The following is a 24,041-nucleotide window of genomic DNA, read 5'->3' on the forward strand; positions in this document are numbered from 1 at the left end:
GTGAGCGAGAGAGAAGACGGCCCAGCCAGGCCAATCGACACTCGACAGTCGAGCCGCGAGCAGCCTCGCGAGTACTGCGCGCTCTCTCGTTCCCCGTCCGCGCTCGGAACCGCCGCTGTGTTTGCTGTTTAATTGTAACGCGTATACAACGTCGTAAACGTCGGGCTCGCGTGTGCATCGCTTAGCATAAATATTAGTAAACAAAGGGCGCGCCGTGGTGTATCACACACACACGCACAGTGAAGTTTCACCTGTTCGATCCGTGACCGATAACAAGGCAACGCAACAACGGTCACGATAGCGACGAAATAGAGGGTGCGTTCGCGGGAGGGGGGGCAGAGGAAGATGTGGACGGACTCGCAGACGGAGGTGCTGCGCTTCCTGCTGGGTGCTCTGGTCGTGCTGGGCTTGCAGGCGAGCGTCGCGGCTACCGCGGCCGCGGCTGCCCTCGAGGGTGCCGCTGCCGATACCGTCCTCGCGAGCAACGACGACGACGACGACCACAACAACAACAACAACAACAACAACAACAACAACGAGGAGGAGGAGGAGGAGCTGGCGCTGCTGCTGCTCACCCCGGCGGGCTCGGCCTTTCACCAGAACCCGAGGCTGCTGCACTGATCGGGATTCGCCGTGTTGTTGTCGTAGTGTCCGTTACGGCTCTCTTCCGCAAGGTAAAGATCCATCAGTCGAAAGGGGGACGCAGACGAGAGACGGGGAGGGCGTAAAAAGTGGCTTTGCACACCTGCGTAGGCGCCTTATCGACACACAAACACACACACACACACACACACACACACACACACATACACAGGGGTCTGCAGGCGCAGCTGCGTGCGCGTTCCGGCCGTGGCAATTTTAATAAACCGTAACACTCACGCCTGGCTGCGTGTGTGGAGCAGCGCCGGCTACTCTGCCCCGCGAGTTACGTACGTTCTATGCGGCCGGAAGGAAGGAAGCCGGACAATCGGGGAGGATGTTGCAGCCGACGACAAAGAGCATAGAATAGTCGTAGTGGCAGTAGATGCGCGCTGCTTGGCAGTCGCGGAGAACAACAACGAGCTTCGTCTAACAGTACTCGCTGCTTTCTTCTCTCTCTCTCTCGCTCGCTCGCTTCGTGTGTAAGTGTACTCGTGCTGCAGCTCCGCGCGCGCGAGTCCGAGCGAACGGTACCAACACTCCTCTCCCCCCCCCCCCTGCAGCTGCAGTCGGTCTACCATTACGGCGAACACGCTATATACACGTAGTGTGTATAGTACGGGCGCACGGCGTGCGCGCAGCTCCCTTCTTATCTCTGCCGAGCGGCGTTCGCCTTTTCTCTTTCTCCTCGAGCGCGTGATCCTATAGGAGCAAAGTCGTCTGGCCGGTCTCTCTCTCTCTCTCTCTCTCTCTCTCTCTCTCTCTCTCTCTCGGCGAAACCGCAGAACCAGTCCTCTCTCGCGTACACACGAGAGTCTATAGCCTCTGCTCTGCCGTCGCGGCGCGAGTATAGAGAGCGTTGGACCGTTCGAGTTCGCCAGGCGAGAGAGCGGTGTTAAGAACCGAAAGCGCGCCAAGACGAGAGAGAAGCCATGGCGCTTTGGTTCCTAATACGATGCGGCAGAGCTGCGGATCGGGTTTTTCCGGCTTTTCGCGAAAGATCGGTTTCTCGCAGAGAGTTCGCCAAAAGCGCGACGACGGTGAAAGCTCCATAAATTGTCGATGTATGTACCTACTCCATATACAGAGGGGCTTGCAGTATATTAGATTCCCTTCGCCGGCAACCCGATACATCCCGCGCCGGCGTTATTTTGCGCGCATAACGCAATTATACGAGGCTTTTGACCGGCATCGCGTTACACGGCCCATAAGGTCAGCGGGGAATCTCCCACAGCTATTACCTGTACTTCCACCTCTATATGACCGCATCTCGTCCTTTGTTTAGTCCTGCATCATGTATAGAGCGATCGAGTGTGAGAGCACGTGTTTGCCCCTCACTATAACTGACTTGGGGTCATGTCTCTCTTCCCGGGCGCGAGAAATCGATCGCTCGTCAATCCGCGTCGAGAGCGAAGAAAGTGTGCATTGGAAGTGTCTCGTGCACAGCGAAAAAGGGAGAAAGGTGAACGCACCGGCTGCGCTGCACAGACAAAGCTGTCGCGAGAGAAAGAGAGGAGGAAAGTTGCCCAACGCGCGCGGGACGGGAAAATCCATGCGTTTCTCTCTCTCTCTCTCTCTATACGCAGACGACGAGCGATTTTCTCGCGAGTTTTGCTCGGATTCTCGCGTTGGAAAGTCTTTTTTTCTTTCGTACAGCGCTCAGCAAAACGATCGCGACGAGTCGCGACGATTTCGTGTGTCGGATTCGATGCGCGTCTTTTGCAGAGTGCCGGCAGGGAAAATGGAGCAGAATAAAGCGCTCGAAATAACGGGTTCGAAAAACGGAGCGTTAACGGACTCCCGCTTCTGCTGCATTCGCTCGCTTTGACGATTTTATTCTCTCTCTTTCTCTCTCGAGCGCGTTAAATTGCGCTCGAGTATCGCGGCGATAAGAAAGAGTTCTCCCTGCCGGTAGTGATTTCGTCGGGAGATCGATGGGACACGAGTTTGACGGATGGTCGTCCCGATTCTCCGTTATCGCAACAGTGGCATATCTCGTTGATAGCACAGTTTTCCGGAAGCGAGCGACAAGCGTAAGAAAAATAAACGCCGGTAGTCCTCATCGCGGAGAGTATTTGCTCAAAACAAACAAACGCTCGCCGAATACATTACAGACACGGCGAGAGAACCTTATTATACACACACGCGATCATAATCTCGCGACATCTCCTCCGCGAGTAACTAATTTCCGGCGACTCGTTCGAGCGAACGTCCACTACTTATTTACACGCTTTTTTCACGGCCGATACAGTTAGTCCTGATGGCACGTGTGTGTGTGTGCGTCAAAGGACCACCTGGATTACTCCCTCTCTCGAGAGTGTACGTAAGATGAAGAGATAACATCGTGATCTTTGTAGTGCTTTGAATCACGCGGGGATGCGATGATCTCGTCTCTCTGCGATGCGTGTTATCGTTTAGTCGCCGAATAATGACTCTCTCTCGATTCAATTTTCTCTCCGGTACACACACAGAAACTTGACAATGGCATTATTTTTTTTTTTTTTTCGTGAAAACGATTGTTTGCGCCAGTCCGGCTCTTTTCGTTTGTTTGTTCGCGGGCTTTGTGAAAATTTCTCTCTCCATTCGGAAAGCAATCGCTCGGTCGAACGATCGCGCGTCCATGAGGATCCGCAGGGTTATTTTCCGCTTTTCCCCTTCCCTCCTATACTAGAGCTTCCCTCTCTCTCGCTCTCGTTTGCCCTTGTACTTTTCTCCCTTCTTCATGGCACTCTCTTTCTCTCTCTCTATAACGGTACCTTGTTTGTCTCTGCGCATATTACAGTATGACTCGTCCTTAGAGTGCGGACTTTTCAGCGCGACGGACATACTGCATTACGCAAACACCGATGCGTAACGTCACCGAAAGCAAGCGTAACGATAACGACACTAGCGATTAGCTCGCCGCTAATAAAATCTCCTCGTTACCTACACACAGGTCCCGAGAAAGGCAAACTTTTCCCTCAAATCCGTCTGCAGCGCGCACAATAACAGACACACTCAGAGCTCGTGTGGGTCGTTTCTCTTCCCGCGGCGCTGCGCACGTCACCGCTTACACCACCTCCTTGTGTCTTGTTTCTCTCTCCCTTTCTACGCGTCACATACACACACACACACACACACGCGCGCAGAGGAGATAGTCCCTCGCTGTCCGATTCTGCAGAGAGGCGAAAAAGTCCGAGATGAATATTCCCACCCCTGCATTAGCAATGACTCCGGGAACTCTCTCTCTCTCTCTCTCTCTCTCGTGTGCGTCCCCAAGATAGCGCGTATACGCACACACGAGCCTAGGATCGAGGGCCGAGTGAGTAATGGGCCTTAATCTCGTTTTCTTCTTCTCAGTGTGTCGCCGAGGGTCGTCCAGCGCGCGCAATACTGCGCTAGGAATCTCATACAAGAGGGACAGTGCTGTGCAGTGCGGAGACAGAGTGCAGCGAGTATACATGTATAGATAGACGAGTGCGAGGATCTGGCAGTGAGAGAGAGAGAAAGAGAAAAGTTCATGGATACACATTGACTGCGCGACGCTGCGCGCGAGGCTTCAAGGACGAGGAACAGCGAGAGACTCGACGACAACGACAAGATGAAGACGCAGAGAGCTGTGAGGTGAGTTTTTCGCGCTTTTCTCGCGCCTCTCTTTTATACACACACACACATAGCTGTACGTGTATGCACACTCGGCCTGCTGCCCCCTCGAGGCGCGGCCTTTTCGTCGCCGGGGATTGTTCTCCGCTGCTCTGTGTGCTGCAGTACGTTTCGACTTTGAACGAGGAGAGAAGGAGAGCTTTCGACGAAAAATACGCATTTCGTTCGGCTCGACTTTTGATATCTCGCTGCTGGAGAGAAAGAAAAGTCGCTGCGATATCCCGCGTCCTTAAACTTTCGGTTTTATCAGAGCCGCACGCGCGGCTTCGATATCTCATACACAGCTCACACACACACACACAAACACGCGTGTCTCTGATCCCCGTCGTCGTCGTCGGGGATGAAAGTTAGATTTCGCGGCTTCCCTCCGCATTATCCAAAGCTGTGACGCCGCTGTAAACTTCTTGACTCCTCCTCTCTCCGTAGTATTCACATATAGCACATTATGCAGCATCTCCTCGTCCTTGCGCGGAAACTCACACACATTATCTACTCGCGAGTTTTTCGCGACGAGCAAGTGCATAACGTATAATAATATTACACTGTGATTTCGGGGCGCAATTAGGAGCGCGAGAGAGCGCACATAACGACTCAATTAAGCCGGCGGGAGAATCGTTCGCTGAAGCCGGAGTATATTCTAATTAAAGTGTATAATGTACATCCAACACGGCGGCGAGAAAGTGGAGCGCGGGATTGAATATGTTCGAAATGATTAGCGAGTATATATAAGTTTATAAGAGGATTCTGATACATGATAAAAGCTCCGTCGAATATACGTCTATACCGCATACAATAGCCGGCTGCTGCACTCGTTATAATGCGACTTTCTGCGAGCTATCGAAGAGAAAAAAGAGAATCTCCCTCTCGCTCTCTTCTGCGTCGCAGAGGGCCGTTTAATTAAACGGAGCGAGCGCAGACCTAATTAACGCGGGAATATAATAACCGACACATTCCGACAATGGAGCGACTCTTGCGGACGTACGATGGAAATCACCTTTAATATCGCGCGCGCTTGTGTTATCGGAGAGAGGGGGGATTCGCTCACTGATTAAGTCGATTGATTGCGGCTGTGCAGAGACTCGATTGTCGACTCGTTATCGCGTATAATCGAGCTGCAGTAGAGGTAGAGTATAAAGGGGATGTTGTTTTTATACCGTCGAGCGCGCGCGTGTGTGTATATACCGCGCACAATCCGTTTGGCGCCTGTGCGCGCTGCGGATAAGCGTTACGTTTTGTTCGCTGTATATGTAACCGGCGTGTTATCCCGATGATTTATATACTTTCATACGTAACGTTGCATAATACAGAGCACAACTTTTCGGAATATTCATCGAACGTCGAATGGAATTCCAATCCTCCATGCAATAGCGGGAGAATTCGAATTTCGCGACGCGAAATAGCTCTCGACTTGCACGGGAGTGAAATTTCTCTTCTCGCCCGTCGTGTAACCTTCTATCTCCCTCTTACGAGTCGCGAACCCTCGCGGCACGTGCGAGAAAAAGTCGTACTTCCTAAAACTCGGCGGCGGCGGTCTAACGAAATTATGCCGCGCGAGATAGAGGCGAGAGAACGAAAGTAGTTTTCCGTATACGTAATTAGAGGGGATCGATCGGCGAGAAAAAGTTTCTCTCGACTCTGCGGCGGATCGCTAATTAGAATCGTCGGGCGGCGAGAGCGAACAATGGGCAAACACTCTCTCTCTCTCTATATATATATACGCGCGTATACGTGTACAGCGGCTGCACCTGTGCTCTGTGTGTATAATAGCCGGCTTTTATTTCACTAGACTCTCTCGCGAGCGAATTCGAAACTAACTCTGACGTCAGAGAGTACATAGGGGGCCAGACTCGCTCGTTCTTATCTCTTTCTCTCTGTATACACACACGTACTCGGTGTGTGCACACTGCGTACCTATATGTAGCGCGCTGCACGGGAGCAGCGCGTGCATGTACATATATGTATGTATATACACAGTGTGTGTGTGTGTGTGTATAATACATATAGCTATATGGAAGGCGAGCAACCGCATTCGCTCTTCTCTATAGTCCGCCACCGTCGAGCGGATCCAGCCTTGACACAGTCTCTTGCTCGCGCGACTCGCCGCGCACAAAAGCTCCGACGACGACTGTACGCTGTGTATGGGTTTATTTGTTTTTCGCCGAAAATCCGCTTACATAAGAGGCTCCTCTTCGAAGAGTGAGAGGCTTATCGCATCAGGGAGCGCGAGTCGTGGGTGGAATTTTTCGGAGACGCACAAGGCTATCTACGTGCGTGAATTATTAATTGCCGAGAGCGAGGTGTCAAGGTGCTCGTGGGCCGACGAGAGGAGATGCTGATAAAAATGGAACGGGGCGAATTCGTTACGAGCGTGTGGACTGGATTCCTTGATTGGATTTATTAATAGCTCGTCGTCGGATCGAGACGAAAATATGCGCCGGACTGTTTTTTTTTTGTTTCTTACATGTGCTGGCTTACTTATACACGCCTATGCATAATTTAGGAATCGGTGTACGTGCGACGAGCGACGATCGGGAGCTCCCCCTATCTTCGTTAAAATTCCAGGCGTTGCTCCGGTCAGTTAGAAAGAAGAACGATCCCGAAAATCGCGCTAAATCTCCCTTACGCGCCTCTAATACGCCAGCATCATCACGCGCTGGCACGTGCTCCGAGAGAATAGCGCCGCCGAGAAGCCAAAAGTTCGCAGCTCCGACAAAAAGGGCGTGTACCACTGCACTTTCACCCTCGCACACCGCAGTACGAAGAGGTGTAAGGGAGAGCACTTGTCGGTCTTCCATCTCTGTCTCTCCGGAAATGAGCTATCTGCGAGCAGGAAGGAAGCGTTTCCGTCGATGCGCGTCATCGTCTGCAACGTCCTATGCATATATCGCGACTCTTCCATACCGGACGCGTCGGCGTCTTTTTCCCTCCCGCTATTATATATATAGCTTGCGAGCGAGGGTAGCACGTATACACAGGTACGACAACGATGCTCCGGTTAAAAGTAATCAGTCGTAGAGGCGAATAAAGTCGATTTTCTTACTCGTCAAATTTTCAGAGCCTGTGCTGCGCAATAAGAGTCGTCGCCGCGGCGGAAAAGAAAGTACGGCTATAAATAATTATGGCATCGTTGTCCTCGGAAGAAGAAAGCCCGATAATTGAGAGCGCGTGATTTTGTTTCGAGCTCGAGCGGCGTTTATTATTGAAGGTGCAACGACACGCGATCGAGCTTTAATGTCGCGGCTGCTTCCTCCTCGATAATGCAGTCTTGCGTAAAACGCACTCTTAGATCTTGCCGTTTTTTCCCACCCACGCACTGGAAAACTCTTGCTGCGAAACAACGACAAGTAGCGTAAGAAGAAGTATAGAGGGTAGATGCACGCGAGGGTCGATAAACAGAGTATAAAGTCAGCTCTCGCGCGCTTTAGAGGCTTCTCCTGCAGCTCTCATTTCCCCGCTGCACTGCTGCTCGATCAGTCGATGTATTATTGAATTGTCGGCCGCGCGTGCGCGCGAGGGAAAACCGAGGAGTGCCGAAAACAAGGCTCTCTGAAACCTACTCGTGTCCGCGCGCTATAATTAATGTATAGAGAAGAAGAGGCAAACAACGCGAAGCTTTCCCTCCGTATGATTTATGAATCACGCAGACGGAATAACAAACTCGCCGTTTATCCGCGACTAGCGTAAGGAGCTTAAAGGCTCGCGTGGTGCATATAATCCCCGATGAATTTTTACAGCCGACGAGTGGAGAGGTATACGTGTATAATAAAATCGAGTGCAGCCGAGCGAAATAAGCGATAACGCTCGCCGCGGAGTTTAACGCTTTTCAAAGCTCGTCGCGCGCGTAAAGGAGAGAGAGAGAGAAGATCCTTCGCGGTGGGGACATTTTTCCGAGAGCTCGTAAAAAAGAGCCGCCGCGTCGTTAAACCCTTCCCTGATGCGCCGTGCACGCATAGTATAAAAGTTACCGGCTCCGAAATGAACGTTGACCTACATGAGGCGTAGTGTTACTGTACTGTATTTTTCGTAAGTGTGCAGGGCATTTCTCTGAAAAATCGTGAGCGACGAGCTTACGGAGAAAAACGGGACCGTCTCATTCTTCCATTCAACGCTATGAATTACGCGACCGGCCGCGCAGCTGATTAATCGGCCATCTGTATTCGGTACACACACACACGCGCGCGCATTAATCATAAGAGACGAGCCCGTCGACGCGTTAATGCTGCAGCGCATCGCTTCTCCTCCGCAGCCGATAACGACACTTATACTCGTACTTTACACGAGCGAGCAATAACAAAGTCGAATTTATCCCCCCCGCGCTTATTTCCATATATCCATTAGCGGTCGCGCGGCGCGCTCTCCGCCGCGAAAAGAAAGTCTCCCGCGCTGTATACCTATATCTATACGTGTATGAAAAGCGCGCGACGCGCTTCGCAACGAGTCTAAAGTCAAGGGCGACAGACCCGGAGGCACCACAGCGCCGAGCGCTTGGCGGCCACTATATGCTGCTGCTGCTGCTGCTCTGCTGCAGCGCCGAGGGAGCCGGGGATTGGCTTCTCTCGCAACGCTCGGAGCGCGCGCGGCATAATCGATATAGCTACTAAAGTTCACGGCGCACTTAACCATCTCCCGCTGCCGCCGCATGGCAACGGTCATGCTCTTGGCTTTTTGATAGTTCGACGCTGTGTGTATGCGTGTGCGTCTGTTTTTTTACGGCTTTTTTGTTTTCCGTTTTACGGCGCGTGCGTAAATGGATCTGCATCGCGGAGAGCCGAGTTACGTACGCGTGTCTGTGTGTGGGTATAGAGGAGAACAATGAGCTATCAAAAGTTTTCTTCTCCGCGCGAGCTCAGAGCTGAGCGGCTGAACTTGACGTGCTTCGTTATACGCGAGGAAAAAGTGTCTGGATTGCAGGAGGTTTTCTCGAATTAAGAGGCAAAGTTAAGAGGCTACGTCAAGAGAGAGAGAGAGAGAGAGTTAACGAGATACAGGGGGCTATAATCCCGGGGCTCTCAGGACTATTCTCTTCCCTTTTTCCCTTTCCCTTCGCGCTCCGCGCGTGTAAAAATTAAGGTCGAGACTCGTCGTAAATTTATTACACTCCCATATTCAAGCGCGGCGCAACCCACACCCGCAGAGAGTAGAGGTACATACAGCTAGACCGATGGCGCAAGCAGCCTCTGCACTCTCTCGCGCGGTGCCTCTCCTCCCCAGCTCTCTTTTGCAACTACATGCACGCGCGTACACAGCACTCGGCTCTCGCTGATTTTCTTTTTGTCCTGTCCGGTCGCCTTTAAAAGAGAAAGACAAGTCGACTTGAGAGGGCGGAGAGAGAGAGAGAGAGAGAGCGAGAGAGAGGACTTGCGGCCGGCTGCTGCTGTTGTCTCCTCCGTTCGAGAGTGAGGAAGAGAGGCGTATACCGTCTCCCCTTTCACGCGCACCGATATCCGTTCCCGAGGTCCCGCAGCAATACCTGTACACATAGTGGGTAGACCGCGCACTAGTCGATCGAACGCCGTAAGGTCGTCTCTCTCGGCTGTGTTTTATCTCCGCTGTAGTCCGATACGCCTTTCGCTCTCGGGATATTTGATGATGTTATTGTTGTCGTGAGAGAGAGAGAGAGGCTCGTTCCCTTTTTGGCCGCAGGAAGGAAATCGAGTTACCGAGAAATCTTACACCCGCGCAACTCTCGATTAGTCGATCAATCAATCGGCGCTATCGGCTCTCGCATGCATACAGTATAAAAATCCTCATTGAATTTGCTCTCCCTCTCTCAGCAATCCATCCGCCCGCTGCGGTCGCCGAGTAAGTTATTGACTCTTCTCGATGTTTTAATGCCCGCCGCGCTATACAGCTGCTTTATGGGCTCTCAGTGTCGCGCGTAAAAAGGCGAATCGATTGGGCTCGCGCGCGAGAGAGTTATTGAATTTTTTCTCTCCCGCCGAGAATCCCGTAAATCCGAGCTACCCTCTATATACGCAGGCGGATAGTATAGCGCGACGTTTCTGCGCGTAATTCGAAAACAACGCGGAGAGCAGCCGCGCAGGTAGCGCGTAAAAAAAGCAATAAACTCGCGCGCGGGTATAACTTTCAATTCGACTTTTACCGCCGCCTCGATAATTACATCCTGAAAGAGCTATTCGTCGTCGCGAGAGAGGGAGAGAGGAAGGAAAATCCCGCGCGCAAGCGAGCGACATTGGAGCCGAGTGCAGCCCCGTGCTCCACATTCCGCAGCAGCCCGGAAGCAGCGGCGATGCAGCTCTTTGATTTTCGTTTTTATTCGTTTTTCGCCTCTTCTCATACCCTATACTGATGCTTTGCGCTTATAAATCCCCTGCAGAAGCAGATCCATACGGCGCATGTATGAATGCCTAATGGGCCGCACGTGAGCGTTCACCTTTTCTCACAATTTACCTCTGTCGGCGCTGCAGCGCGAGAGAACTGCAACAGGCACTGCTGCTGCTGCTGCAGTCGACTTTCACTTTCCCTCTCCGTCTATATATATACCTACGGCAGCTCTCCGTGTTCCTCTCTCTCTCTCTCGCTCTTGCTGGCGTCAATGCGGTTCACCGAGTCAGCGAGAGGTCCTAGATGTGGCGCCAACACCCGCGCGAGAGACACTCTATCGTTGTTATGTACTTACGCCGCTGCAGCTCACTTCCTTCTTTTTTTCCCTCGTTATTGTTGCGAGACAGCGAGGAGAGCTTTCCTTTCGCGAGTCGTTACTACTTACCGTCGCCGCCTAATTATTTATTACGATTTTCGCAGTCGCAGCTGTGTAATGCAACGCAGGCGTTCGTCGTCGTTATCCAACTGTAAAGAGAGAGTTACGGCACACGTGCGTGCACTGCGCAGCCCACAATATTCGTGTAAACAAATATGATGGATGATGCGGCTGCCGGCGTTTATATCGCGCTCGAGAGCGTTTAGAGCGCGCGCGCGCGTTTGCTCTCCTTAATTATTATTGATGAAATCGATTCGATATTGACACGCCGTGTACGTGTGTAAACGCGAGGTTTTATTGCTCCGCGCGCGGTTTGACGGTATAATTGAAACGTTGCGGTGCTTTTAATATCTTGCGATTATATAACGTAGCACTGCATCGATGCGGAATATCGAAAAAAGGGCAGCTCGTGCGAGATGATGTGTGTGCCAGATATTCGCGAATCTCCTCCGATAATGTTTTTTTTGCAATCGTATACCCTCTCGCTTTTTTCTCTCTCTAAAATAAAGCCAAGGGTACACAATACGAGCGGCGAAATGGGACGCGCTGCAGTGTGTGTGTGCTTCATGCACCATTTTTCCCGAACGTAAATAGGGACGAAGCGAGAGAGAGAGAGAGAGAAACAGAGCCCGAAGGCTAACAAATCTCTCGAAGGAAATCGCATTGTCCTTGCGAAGGATGATGCGCCGCGGAGATAATAATGGCGAAAAGCAGCTGCAGTAGTATATACTGGCCGGTCTAGCGCACACGTATACATATAATATGATTTACGACGCGAGAGCCGGGCTATACTCGCCGTAAACGGAAAACGGACTTTTTCGCGAGCCTCTCTACACACTTATCTCATTCCGCCCTTCGTTATCGCCTACATATATGTGTGCCGCGCACAGCTTCGTCTTTGTTTTCGCGCTTTGTCTCGGGGAAAAAGTCAGTTTACTGCAGCGGCACAGCAGAGCAGAGAGAGAGACGGACAGACATCCGTCCAACCCGAGAGAGGCTTTACGACGTACTGCCGCGCGCGCGGGGGCGAGAGTGCGCTCGCGCGGGAGAAAGATAAGTCACGCCGGCGAATGATTCGAAAGTCAGCTGCTCCGCTTTATTGTTTCGCGTATACGTCGCGCGGATTTCTTTCGCGGCGATACGAATCTCTCTCTCTCTCTCTCGCTTGCTGCGAAGCACATTGTGTGTGTGCTTCGGCGCCGTTTGCGCTAAACGATCCGAGAGAAATATAAAACTGTATACAGCAGCATCGTTCCCACGGATACTATACGTTATCAATCGCTGCGCTCGATTTTCCGAGAAATTTCCGAGGAGATTTCACTGCGTATACATAAAACTGCTGCTGAAAAATCGCGCGCGTCCGTTAGAATCGAATAACGAATCCGCGCGCGAGGATCATCTTCGCATAGTGTATACGATATACATATATCGGCTCTGTGTTATTGCCCCGGAATAACAATGGAGAGGAATTAGAGCCGCGCGAGCGAAACGAGCAATTACCCGCGTTAACGGCGATCCGTCTCTCTCTCTCTCTCTCTCTCACAGTATTCATGAGACTGTCATATGCAAATGAGCGAACTGCTGCTCGCGTCTGCCGCGTGTCTGCGCGCGTGCGAGAAAAGGGCGAGAATAAGAGCACGCGCGGATCCATTAAAAAATTAGCCGGCTTGTTTGCCCTTTTCTGTGACGACGTGTGCTATACGTTATTGTAACGAGAGAGAGAGAGAGAGAGAGAGAGTTACAAAACCGGAAGCGACCTGTTCTCTCTCGGCTCTGCAGCAGAGAAAGGGGGAGACAATAGCGGTTTTGTTATTGCCTCGGCTCGCTCTCGAGGGAGCGCGAGAAGAATAACCCATTTTCTCGCGGCGGCTGCTGCTCCAGAAAAAGACGCACGTATACACTCTACACACACCGAGAGCCGGGAAAGTCCAACACTGTGTGCTGCAGCTGTGGCTTTCGTTTGCGCGAGCGCGAAACCTCGTTTCTCCTTCACTTTGAGAGTTGAGAGAGCGCTACAGCTCGCCCCCGAGAGCGAGTGCATTGTTTAATATCGTTTTATTTAACGATTCTCTCTGCTGCCGCCGCCGCTGTCGGTAATTGGAAAGGGGGGGGGGGAGGAGGATATACAAAGAGGAGAGGCGCGGTGGTGTGCTTCGAGATGAAATTGGGTATAAGAGTCGATATTTCGATTAGCTCTGACGCACTTTCGAGCCCGTATTTTTGTTGATGCGGATGCGGTACGAACGTAAAAATTGCATGCAGCCTTGAAATTATGTATTTCTCCGCGAGCTTAAGAATAGAGTTATACCCGCAGCCTCTGTTTATACACTGTATACAACCAGATTGCAGGCAAGTGAATAAATTTCAATAAACGACCGAGGCTGTGTGAGAAACAACAACGACATATTTTAATCAGCGCGCTAGAGATAAAGGAGGCCGAATTAAATCAACAATCAGTCGAAGAATAATTCGTCCGTTCCGCTATACAACACGGCAGCTTATACAGCATGCGCATACGGTATTCAGGAAAATTAATTTAACACGCGCGCTCGCGCGCAGCTCTCCAGTATACCTGTTGATCTTTCCTCTCTCGGCTGCAGCCTCGTGTTATTTTTCACCGCCTGTTGTACACAACGAGGAGAAGAAGACTAGCGTCCTTTCCTTCCCCGACGCGCACACGTGTGCACAGTATGGGTACAAAGGCGAGCGGAGTTTAATATTGAAGTATACGGTATAGTTGAATTTTTTCAAGCGCGCAGCGCAGTAATGACGCGCACTCTCGTGGATTATTCTTCCTCCTCGAGAGGGACTGTAAGCGGGTTGTGTATTTCTAGGAGCTGTATGCACCGAGAGAGCTGGATGAAAATGCATATTTTCGACGCGACGACGACAGATGTTGCTTGAACGCTCGTGGAAAAGCTAATAGCTTCAATTAAGCGAGCCGGTCTATCGCATTTTTGATGGGAGGGCGAGAGGAGTACAATGTAGGTAACCCGTATATTCCGTTCGAGGCCGTAATTGAATTTCAGCAGCTGCAACATCAACGTCTCGTCCGAATTTCACGGCAATGCGAACTCTGATTTAATGGCTCCTCCACCGCAAACCTCAACACAACGCTGGCGAGGTGCTGGCTTTGCGCCATCGACTTTGATTCATTGAGCCGGTGCTTCAATCACACTATAACTGCGTGTGATAAAATTTCGCTCGATCCGCATCCGATATACATCTCGGATAACGCAACGTAACGCATCCCGAGGGGCAGACACGCCATCATCATCATCATCGTCATCATCGTCGTCGTCATCGTTCGCACGTAATGATACTTTCTTACGATAAAGCTCCGTCGCTCGCGTTCGCGCCTCGAGAGAAAAGAGAGCATTACACTCGTATACTGCAGCAGCCCACGCGCGCAACGTAATTACGCAGACGCAACAGATATCTCGCGCTCGAGAGAGAGAGAGAGAGAGCGGGGGATCCCCCTTTTTTCCGCTCTGCTCTATTCACGTATACACATGTATACCCAGCGCGGAGTAGCCTGGCGGGCCGATCCGGAAGCGGCGGAAACCATGGCGACCGCCTGCCCGGAAGCTCGATGCTGCTGCTGCCAGGGCTTATATTGTACACCCACCTGTATACGAGAGAGAAAGGTTACTGCTGCTGCTGCTGCTGCTGCTGCTGCTGCCGCGCTTGGAGGCTTGCTTTTTGCGCAGTTTGATTGTGCGCAAGCTGAAGCTGGGTGGGAATGCGATTATATATACTTATATGATGACGATGGCTGAAGGATGCATCGCGTCAGTGTGTGTGCGAATAGTGTGTTTTCGAGGCTTGTGAACGTTTGGCGTTTCTGTAATCGATGTCGCGGCGTCGCATTCTGGAAATTCTTATACTGACACCAGCGTCCTGCAGCGATAATAGAGACGCGGAAGGGATACAGGCGATCCAATAAAGTTCGCATCGACGGAATGTTAATAATTTCGACGCGTGTCAATCCGCGACGTAGGCGTTTAATTAAAAAACTCGTGTACGTGATATTTTAGAATTATCTCTATACACGTATAGGCTTTCCTAAAAAATATTCCCTCAGAAGTCCCTTTATACGCCCCGAAAATGAGACGTAGGACTCAGCTACTGAAAATAAAACAGCCGATGTACGTTTCACGCGTACACCTGAATATTCGTGTACGTGCCTTTATTATGCACGTGCGAGCATCAGCCGCGTCTAGTTCACCGTCTGGCGTATATACATATAGCCGCCTCACACAATCGTATTCGTATAGGGATATACGGAGCTCGCGCGTGATTCATACGGATGGGGCGCGATGACGATCGAGATCTGCGCAGGGGTTCCAGTATGCGCAGAGGCTGATGACTCACGGATTGCATTAATTTCGCGCTCAAGGCGTCGTCTTCCCGGGATAATCCGTTATGGATGAATGCGTCAGGTGAGAGAAAATCGGTCGAAACAATTCGATGTGTTTGTATTGCTAAATGAGTAATAATTCCAACTGCATTCGTTCGGTTTGCCTGAGAGAGAAATTACCGCACACAGCACACACACAGTTCGAAATAATCGCGTATAGAATACTCCTTAGATAATACGCCTCTAATGTCGATTCATGCCTCTCTTTCGCGCACGCGTGAGTGCATTACTGATAATGACTGCGAGTGCATTAACTCCGCAGAGATAGAGAGAGAGGGATGCATCTCGACCTCCCGAGTGACCGGTACATTACGCACGCACATACCGATACATCCCATAAAACACAGATCGGCAAACGTTGCGCGCACGTATCTTGCAAGAGCCTCGCGCATACGCGTGTCCCTCTCTCTCTCTCTCTCGACGCGAAATAACGCAGCCTGCAGGTTTGCAATTTACGCTAGTGTACGTATACCTCGACATTAGCGATTGGACGCGTCATCAGCTGTTTCTGTTTTGACTGTGTACCGCAGAGAGTCGGTACATTTGTAGCAGAATGTTTGGTCTATGCGTCGCGCGCGGTAACCGGATCGATGAGCACGATAGTGTACACCGTTAATTAATATCAGACTCGCAGCCCTTGGCTATCGCACTCGGCACGCTGTGTGCCTATACAGCTTATGTAAGCTCCGAAATCGCTCCGAAAAAGCCGCATTTAATTTAGCCGACGTCACGCATGCGAGCTTTTTTTCCTCGAGACATCGCGTGTCCGGCAAGAGTAATCGAGCGAGGATCTCCCTCTACTCGAATGCAAGAATTATCCCCAGCCCTATGTACTATATGCATGTATATAGAGCTCGTTCCTTTTCGCCGGGGCGCGAGCGGGGCTGAAGCATTTTTCGCTAAATCACCTGGGACGATCCTGCAGCCCCCACCAGTCGTCGCGTGCGTCCCTCCCGTCCGTCTCGGGGGCTCCGATCAGCGCTGCTGCTGCTAAAGTGCAGGTTTGCGCTCGCGCTCGCGCACCAGTCAGTTGTAACGCGAACGTCGGCCAGGCACGACTCTCTGTACATACTAATGCGCGCGCGCGCGCGGGGAAGTTATATCGGTTCCGGGAACTTTTCACCCGAGAGATGTGTAATTATTCGATCGGGCTCTATAACACCTATGGATACGCACGTGTATCGGGAGAGTTAATTACCGGGGGATAGCAGCTGATGTTGCAGCGCGCGAAAGTTCGGTTCGTGAGAAAGACTAGTTGTTCGTCGCGCTGGAAAATTGTTGCGGGAGTTGGAGTTAATTAGCCAAGCTACTTCGGCCGTTTGCTTGCTTACACAGCTGATTTTTTACTCTCGTCACAGTCGGCCAAGTCGGAAAATAAAATGTTATATAAGCGCAGTTCGGGGAAATCGACCACTCGAACATTTATTCAATTAAAGCGGAGAAACCCGACGTGTACGCGCTTGTATCGCGCCGATGAACGATGAAAATCTATATACGTATAATAGGTGCACACACGAACACAGCTTTTGTTTGCTCGTACCCGCACATGGTGCAGCGTGTATACGTCGGAGGGAATATACCGGCGCATGCTAATTAAGCCGCGCGCGTGTACTTGATGCGTGTATAGAGTTTGGCTCTTTAATGTTGAAATAATATACATACGCTGCGGATTTTAAACGGACGCGCGGGATATTTAATTCGTGGAATTGGAATTTCCAGCGGAAAGCTCGGAAATTCAAAGGCGGGAGAATGTGATGTATAACGATCCCGATTGAAATTCGCGGAAACGTGATATGCGAGAGCACAAAGCAACGAATTCGGCGAAAATACCGAATTTTTTCGATAGTTCCCCTATACGCGAAAAAATTAAAAAAGCGCAGAGTAATTTCGAAAAACACACCGGGCGCGCTGAAAAGGCCGTTGCCAACGCGCCGAGTTCGAAACAACGCAGGAAGTGCTACATTCGCACACACACACACACACACGTATGCAGGAACACATGCGAGGGATCGAGTGAGCAGATAGCGGCGCGCGTCAGCTGGTGCAGGTTGTCAGGGGGGAGTGCGAGCTGACCACCGGCAGAAAACTTGGCAGTTCCAAGAGCTTTGTGATGCAGGCGTGCGCACGCGCGTGTAGTAGTCCTGAAAGGATTTTGTGGCTCCGCAGAGGGAAGAGATAGAGAGAGAGAGAGAGAGACAGATGAGTTGCTACTCCCTTGTTTTGCTTCTCTGTGCTTTAGCTCTTTTCTTGCAGTCTGCGCGCGTGTGTGTTGTAGTGGCTGTGGAGAGTCGTGAGCTTTGGCCGAAAGCTCGAGATCAAAGTGTGCCGGTAGAGGGCCGATGTGGAAGCAAAAGATTTACCTTGATCGGGAACAACTCGACGGTATCGGCTCCGCCTCGTCTGCCCACTACCGGATACTTTTACGCGAAACCTCTGCAGCCTCCTCCTCCTCCGCGGCTCGCGCGACCGTAAATATGCATGCGAAGACCTTCGAGGAAAGTCTCTTGGTACGGTCGTGCGCGCAACGGCTTCGATGTTTATGCGTGTGTGTGCGTGTGTGTATTACATCCGTATAGAATACAATCGACTCGTCCCCCCCGACGAGTCGTTAATGGCACGGATAATTGCAGGAGCTTCTGTGTTCTGTAGCTGCACGGTTTTAGTGTCCAAGTTCGCAACTCAATTTCTCTATACCACGTACTCTCTTCGTCGATGAAATTGACCGACGGACGTATACAGCCGGTGTATCACATGATCGTTCAGTGATTGGCACGAAAGTCGCGTCTCTCGTTTATTGCTCTCTTTCTCTCTGCGTCCACGCTCGTGTGTTTTCCGATTCGCCGGCGGCGTCGACGCGAGCTTTTGTTTACTGCATTACAGCCAAGCCCTTTCGTTTTGTTTGAACTACTGGTCGCTTTTTTTCGTTTGCTCTCGCGTACAGCGAATGCGTAGCTGTTTATATTTCCGTCATAAGTATAAGTATACGCAGCAGAGCTTTACGATGCAAATCCCCGATCCTCTTTAATAGCCGTATCGTTGATCCGCGCGAGCAAAGCTGCAGTGCACTCGATAAATCCCCGTCTCGGAGATCTTGTCTCGCAGTATATACGCACGCTTATGCCCAGGCGCGTATATGCGCTGCCGAAAGCGCGCGCGCAAAAAGGAAAGTCGCACCACCGCGAAAACGGCATAACCGGACACACCTCGGCACGCAGAGCTTGAGAGTAATGTCGCCGCGCGATATGTAGGCCACCACTACACTGCCAAAGTGTACGTACGAGTAGGATGCAGCACTCATACACTCGATACGCATCTTCCAGCGTAATTATATAGACGTGTGCGTATTTAACCAATATCTCTGTTCCTTGGTTCTTTGCAGTTTCGACGAGTCGTCGATGGAGAGCTGCTCGCTGACGACGACGCTGCAGGACGAGCAGCGGATCGTGGCGGGCTGCGGCAGGGACAGCTGCGAGAGCTGCGAAAGCTGCGAGAGCCGGGAGAGCCGCGAGAGTCGAGGCGCCGCGACGACGGCCGACTGCGCGAACCAGGAGGTGACCAGCCTCGAGGAGGCCAAGAGCGTCATCGCCGCCCTGAGGGCCAGGCAGAGGGCGCAGGCCCACCAGATGCTCGCCTGGAGGAGGACCCTCAAGCTCCAGGTAATAATAATTATTTCGATCCGTTGGACGAGCCGAGCACTTTTTATCGCTGAGTTATTCAGGTGATGCGAATCAGCCGAGCGCGACTAAGCGCGTAATTTATACATTGAAAATCCTAACGCCGCGCGCGAATTGGATTATAGCCGAGAGAGGGCCTTTGATCGCGAAATCCGCGGAGAGGATGTCATAGTACGCTTCTCGAAAATCCCCCGGTAATCCCGGTAATCTCCCGCTTTTCTACTCCTCCGTCTATCGGATGTGCTGCCGCGCCAAGTGACGAATGGCTGGACCGTAATCGGCTTGTCTCTATATAATATCTATATTCTTGGCAGGAGGAGCTGGTGGCGCGGCTGACCCGCGAAAAAGCCGAGCAGCTGCGGAGCCTGTCGTCGCAGCTGCTGCTCTTCGAGTCGAGGCTTTGCCGCAAGCAGAAGGAGATCGAGGCGAACCTGGCGCAGCGCGAGGCCATCATCCTCAGGCAGCAGAGGGTCATCCGGCAGCTGCAGAACAAGCTCAGGCTCGTCGGCGAGTACCAGCAGTCCAAGGGCACCGGAGCAGGAGGAAGCACGCCCGGCAGCGCCCAGACCAGGACCAGAGACTCGCCGCCCTGCTGCGACACCCTCGACAGGCTGGACAGCCTCGGGGACAGCGACAGCGCCGTCGTGCTGGAGGAGGCCTTCCTCGACGACCCGACGCCGCCCAGGTACGAGCTTTTTTCTCACGTATGATTTAGACGTATGATTTAGACGTATGATTTAGAGTCGCCGAGCTCGTGTACAATTAATCACACGTCCCTCGTCGCGCGAAGAAGAAGGGAAAAAGCCGAGGCGAGAGTAAATATGTCGTAACTCTGTGACGCGACGACGAATCGTAAACAATTCTCGTTTTACGTCCCTCGCTTCGCGAAAAAGCCGAGCCGCGCGTGTATGTACCGTTAGCCAAACACGCCGCACCTCTGCAATATTATATTGTCACACGGCATAACTTCGGCTCGCGCTTCATTTTTTCTCCCCTTTAATTCCTCTCCCCGTAATTGGATGTCTTCTGAGCGCACGTAAAACATAACGATAATGGCAAAGCGTTTCCTATCCGTCCGACAGATTCCGCTCGAACATAACGGACGTGACGGTGATCCGCTCGGTCTCGGACGCGGTGGAGCCGGCCAACAACAAGTACTGCGCCTCGAGCCGTCGGAGCAACGGCTTCCTGCGCAGACCGGAGGTCCTCGAGACCGTCTACTCCGTCGAGGAGGACGGCGACTCCGAGCAGCAGCAGCAGCAGCAGCAGCAGCAGCGGCCGGAGACGGCCAACGAGGGTCAGGAAGCCGACGAGGAGGACAACAATAACGACGCCGGCGGCGGACAGTCCTCCTCGTCGACGGGGGACAAGGCGCCGAGGCTCAGGGACCTCTACGGCAGCTTCGAGAGACTCGCGCAGTACGAGGCCGGCCAGGAGGAGACGAGGAGCGAGGAGATGGTGACACCCGTCGCGGCGCAGGTCAACAGCCAGCAGAGGACGAGGGACGAGAGTCAGCAGGCGCAGGTGAGACCATTAATCATTTTTTTCTCTTCCGGGAACCGTTACGCGCGTAATGTAAGCCTCGGAAGATATAACCGATCGCTAATGGCCGATCTTTGTTTTTTCGCTTGGCAGGTCACCTACAACAGGGTCATGAGCAACCACAGGTCGGTGACCAAGCCTAAGGACGTCAAGTACAAAAGGATCAACAAAGCTAAATCCAAGAGTCTAGAGGAGCTTCGCGGTCGACTGAGGAACTGGGTTGAAAAGGGGAACAAGATAGCCATCTCGCTGGATCAGTCGTACGCCTGATGATGAGCTCGAACGAGTGCCAACCACTACTACTTTACTCACTTTTACTCGCGCACGCGTTTTCCTGCAAACTCTTGGCATTTTTTCCAGTCAGCCGGACGAACGACGTGTACGAGCGACGCTCGCCCCGGCAACCAATCTGTGTAATATATATTATTATATACATACCTAGGAGAAAAAAAGTCCTTGTGATATTTACGAGACGAATACGCGAGATGTGTCGGAGAGTTATAGAGAGAGAGAGAGAGGAGAGAGAGACAGATGAGAGAAAAATGTGATAAGCTGTTGTTTTTACGTATACCCGTACGATGTGTACGCGCGCTTTCTTCTAAATACAGAGTCACGTATCTAATGAGAAATAACGAGCTTCGAGATTCAGTTTTTAGAGATTGCACCATCGACTAGCGCGGCCAATGCGGATATTAGCGTATTTACATTGTACGAGAAGTATACATATAGCATACCGATGATGTGTACTTTCTTTTTCCGATTATAACCGCCTCAGCGCGTCAAAGTTTCACGTCGAAGTAATTATCTACACACACACACGCACCCACACGCTTGTACGACACTTTTTGTATATGAGTCGGGAAAGCAGATTATCTTCCTCTTGTTATGAAGGATCCCTTTGGTCAATTGCTACCAGAATTCTCTGATGCTGCGCGTCGATAGATACGATATTTAAAATGATATTCAAAATCACGAGAAAGCCTTAACCGACGAGAGGATAATATATATACAATATATACGTATGGGGAAGGTCAGCAGTGCTAGGACATCGCGTCGGATGATCTTTCTTTTTCGATAAATGATACAACATATATTATATATATTGTAAACGCTAAACGAAGCACTCCGCTCTTGCATATAGGCAAAACGAGAAATCAATTATTACGCGCCAGTGTAGCGCTTGGTATAGTGTGCGGATTTAGCGTGTTCAGTCTTAGCAGCATAGCATACTTTTCAAAAGCTGGCGGTGAAGACTAACTCGGTCGACGAGGACACACACCGGTTCACGCGTACAAATACATGATATATATTCATTTCGCGTTCCTCTCGGACGCATGCGGTGCCTTGCGCTTAAAACAAAAATCTGGGTTTCGTCGATTTGCTTTCCAAAAGGAGAAACAGCTCTGGAGTCAATGTATACGCCTTCTCTTCGCTCAGAGGGAACGCGATAATGTTGTAGCTTATATACGACGTGCTTGGATCATACGAGGAGAGCATATCACACGCTGCTAACATAATTCTGTGGCTGACGGGCAAAATGACACGACTCCGCTTTTCGTGTTTTCGAGAGAAAAAGCGCTTTCAATACTCAGAAGCATATGTAAGATCGGAGCAAACGAGATGGGCTGCAATTCGGCACAGGTTAATTCTATGCTGTGACCGGGTTATTATACATCTGTTGCTTCTGGCGAGCACCGCAAATGCGCATTGCAAGACTTATTGCGAGGTAATCGGCACACCGACCACATAACGTTAAAAGTTTTTGAAACAAGAGCATACGTTCATTATTGTTTTTTAGCAGAGTATTTACTGAATTCAGATCGAGTATTGGTAGCTTTTCTTACATAAAATTACAACAAATTAGATCATACAAATTTTCAAGTAGATTTATGTCGTTACGTTGGAAACAAAATCAAAACTTTCGACAACTCGCGAAACAACGCGATAAGTGAAGTTATGTAATTCTGCTCATCAGCCACAGATATATACACAAGCGCCTTTTTTATTGTATCATTCGGGTAAAAGATTCGTTAAAACTTTCTCTATAAAGCTAAGATGAAACTGTTATTCTCTGAACAAAGTACGCTGAAGTAGTTGTCGCGACGCATAATTCTGGCTGGAAAAGCCTGGGCTCGTTTATCACGAGTTTAAAATGCCTCGTTTCGATTCCATAAAATTAATCGAAGCGAGTGACGTTATTTTACCAACTTACTGTTGGACTTTTGACTGGTTCACAGAACGACAGCTACTTAAAGAAAAATTTCCAAAGCTAGAGCTTAAATATCAAGTGATTACCGACAATCTGCACAGGTAAAACTTTCAAAACACGGTAAAAGTATAAAACTAAAACAAAAATGTTTGTCTCTCTTTATCCTGATAAAAATAATTAAAAAGAAAACAACCTATATATTGAGACTGGTGGAGAACAAGGAGGCGCCGTTTTGTGCAAAATAATTACCTAAGATTTAAGATCGCGATCTAGTTAATGTATCTTAAAAAATTTATGAGTAAATTTATTATCATTATTATTACTATTATTATTATTACGATATTATACATAGTGAATATGAATTTTATGTTCCTGCGGGCTGTTTAACAGCCACCCGAGCGATCTCTTGCATAACAACGCATTCGCGTGCGGATTGCTGATATTAACGTAGAATGTATGTATATATCACATACACAGAGATACACCCCGCGCGTAAGCTCGATTACGATGTAACGGTGCGCGCGCGCGTGTGTGTGTGTGTGTATGTATATATGTGTGTGTACGATACACACGACAAGATTTGTTTGGATCATGAAGACAGAGCAAGAGATAGGGGAAGAGAGTACCCGATAAATATCTTTATAAGGAGTGTAAAATACAGAAGTTTGATGATCCGCTTGATTTTTCAAGCGACTGAGCATTGTACTTAATTGTAAAATTATTTAACGAGTGAGCAGACGTTGTATTTACCGGAAAAAAGTCGAAGATTATTCTTTATTTATATAAGCATGTAAAAAGTTTAGCCACTAATAGTGTATCGTGTACCACGTTGCTTTTCTCAACTGAAAACTCGTAGACTGCTATACCAATATTAACGAGCGTTGCCTCGTGTTTTAATTATAATACAATAAAAAATATACTATCAATAAAGCCCAAACTGGCGTATACTTACTTTTATCCATTTTCCCTATTATATAATAGTCACGTGACCTTTAAACCATCTGATACGAACTTTTTTACAAAATTCGTTGACGTTTTTATAACTTTAAACTTAATTTAATTAAAGGTACACCGCTATATGGGTATAAGCTAAGTGAAAGGTGTCCTTGTTCGAGTTACCACTTGTCGGAGTCGCTCGTGCGGGTGAAGCTGTTTCCGTGCAGCGCCGCTTCTACAGTCTGGCGCCTCAGTTCA

The 24,041-nt window shown here is 50.3% G+C and overlaps 1 protein-coding gene across 3 annotated transcripts; it reads left to right on the forward strand.

Annotated features, from left to right (window-relative positions):
• The first annotated feature begins 24 nt into the window (after positions 1 to 24).
• On the forward strand, positions 25 to 23,784 carry LOC100121619 (uncharacterized). Of its 3 annotated transcripts, XM_008214164.3 has the most exons (6): positions 25 to 674; positions 3,979 to 4,242; positions 18,802 to 19,078; positions 19,411 to 19,781; positions 20,179 to 20,620; positions 20,732 to 23,784. In XM_008214164.3, exons 2-6 carry the CDS (start codon positions 4,220 to 4,222, stop codon positions 20,906 to 20,908), a joined length of 1,290 nt encoding a protein of 429 aa, XP_008212386.1. In that variant the 5' UTR covers positions 25 to 674; positions 3,979 to 4,219; the 3' UTR covers positions 20,909 to 23,784. The 3 variants fall into 3 exon arrangements, with proteins under 3 accessions (XP_008212386.1, XP_008212389.1, NP_001123296.1); XM_008214167.3 differs by lacking the exons at positions 25 to 674; positions 3,979 to 4,242 and adding an exon at positions 16,563 to 18,692; NM_001129824.1 differs by lacking the exons at positions 25 to 674; positions 3,979 to 4,242 and having other exon boundaries at positions 18,818 to 19,078; positions 20,732 to 20,908.
• The last annotated feature ends 257 nt before the right edge of the window (positions 23,785 to 24,041 follow it).

This window comes from Nasonia vitripennis, chromosome 2, assembly GCF_009193385.2.
Source record: "Nasonia vitripennis strain AsymCx chromosome 2, Nvit_psr_1.1, whole genome shotgun sequence".
Lineage (NCBI taxonomy): Eukaryota > Metazoa > Arthropoda > Insecta > Hymenoptera > Pteromalidae > Nasonia > Nasonia vitripennis.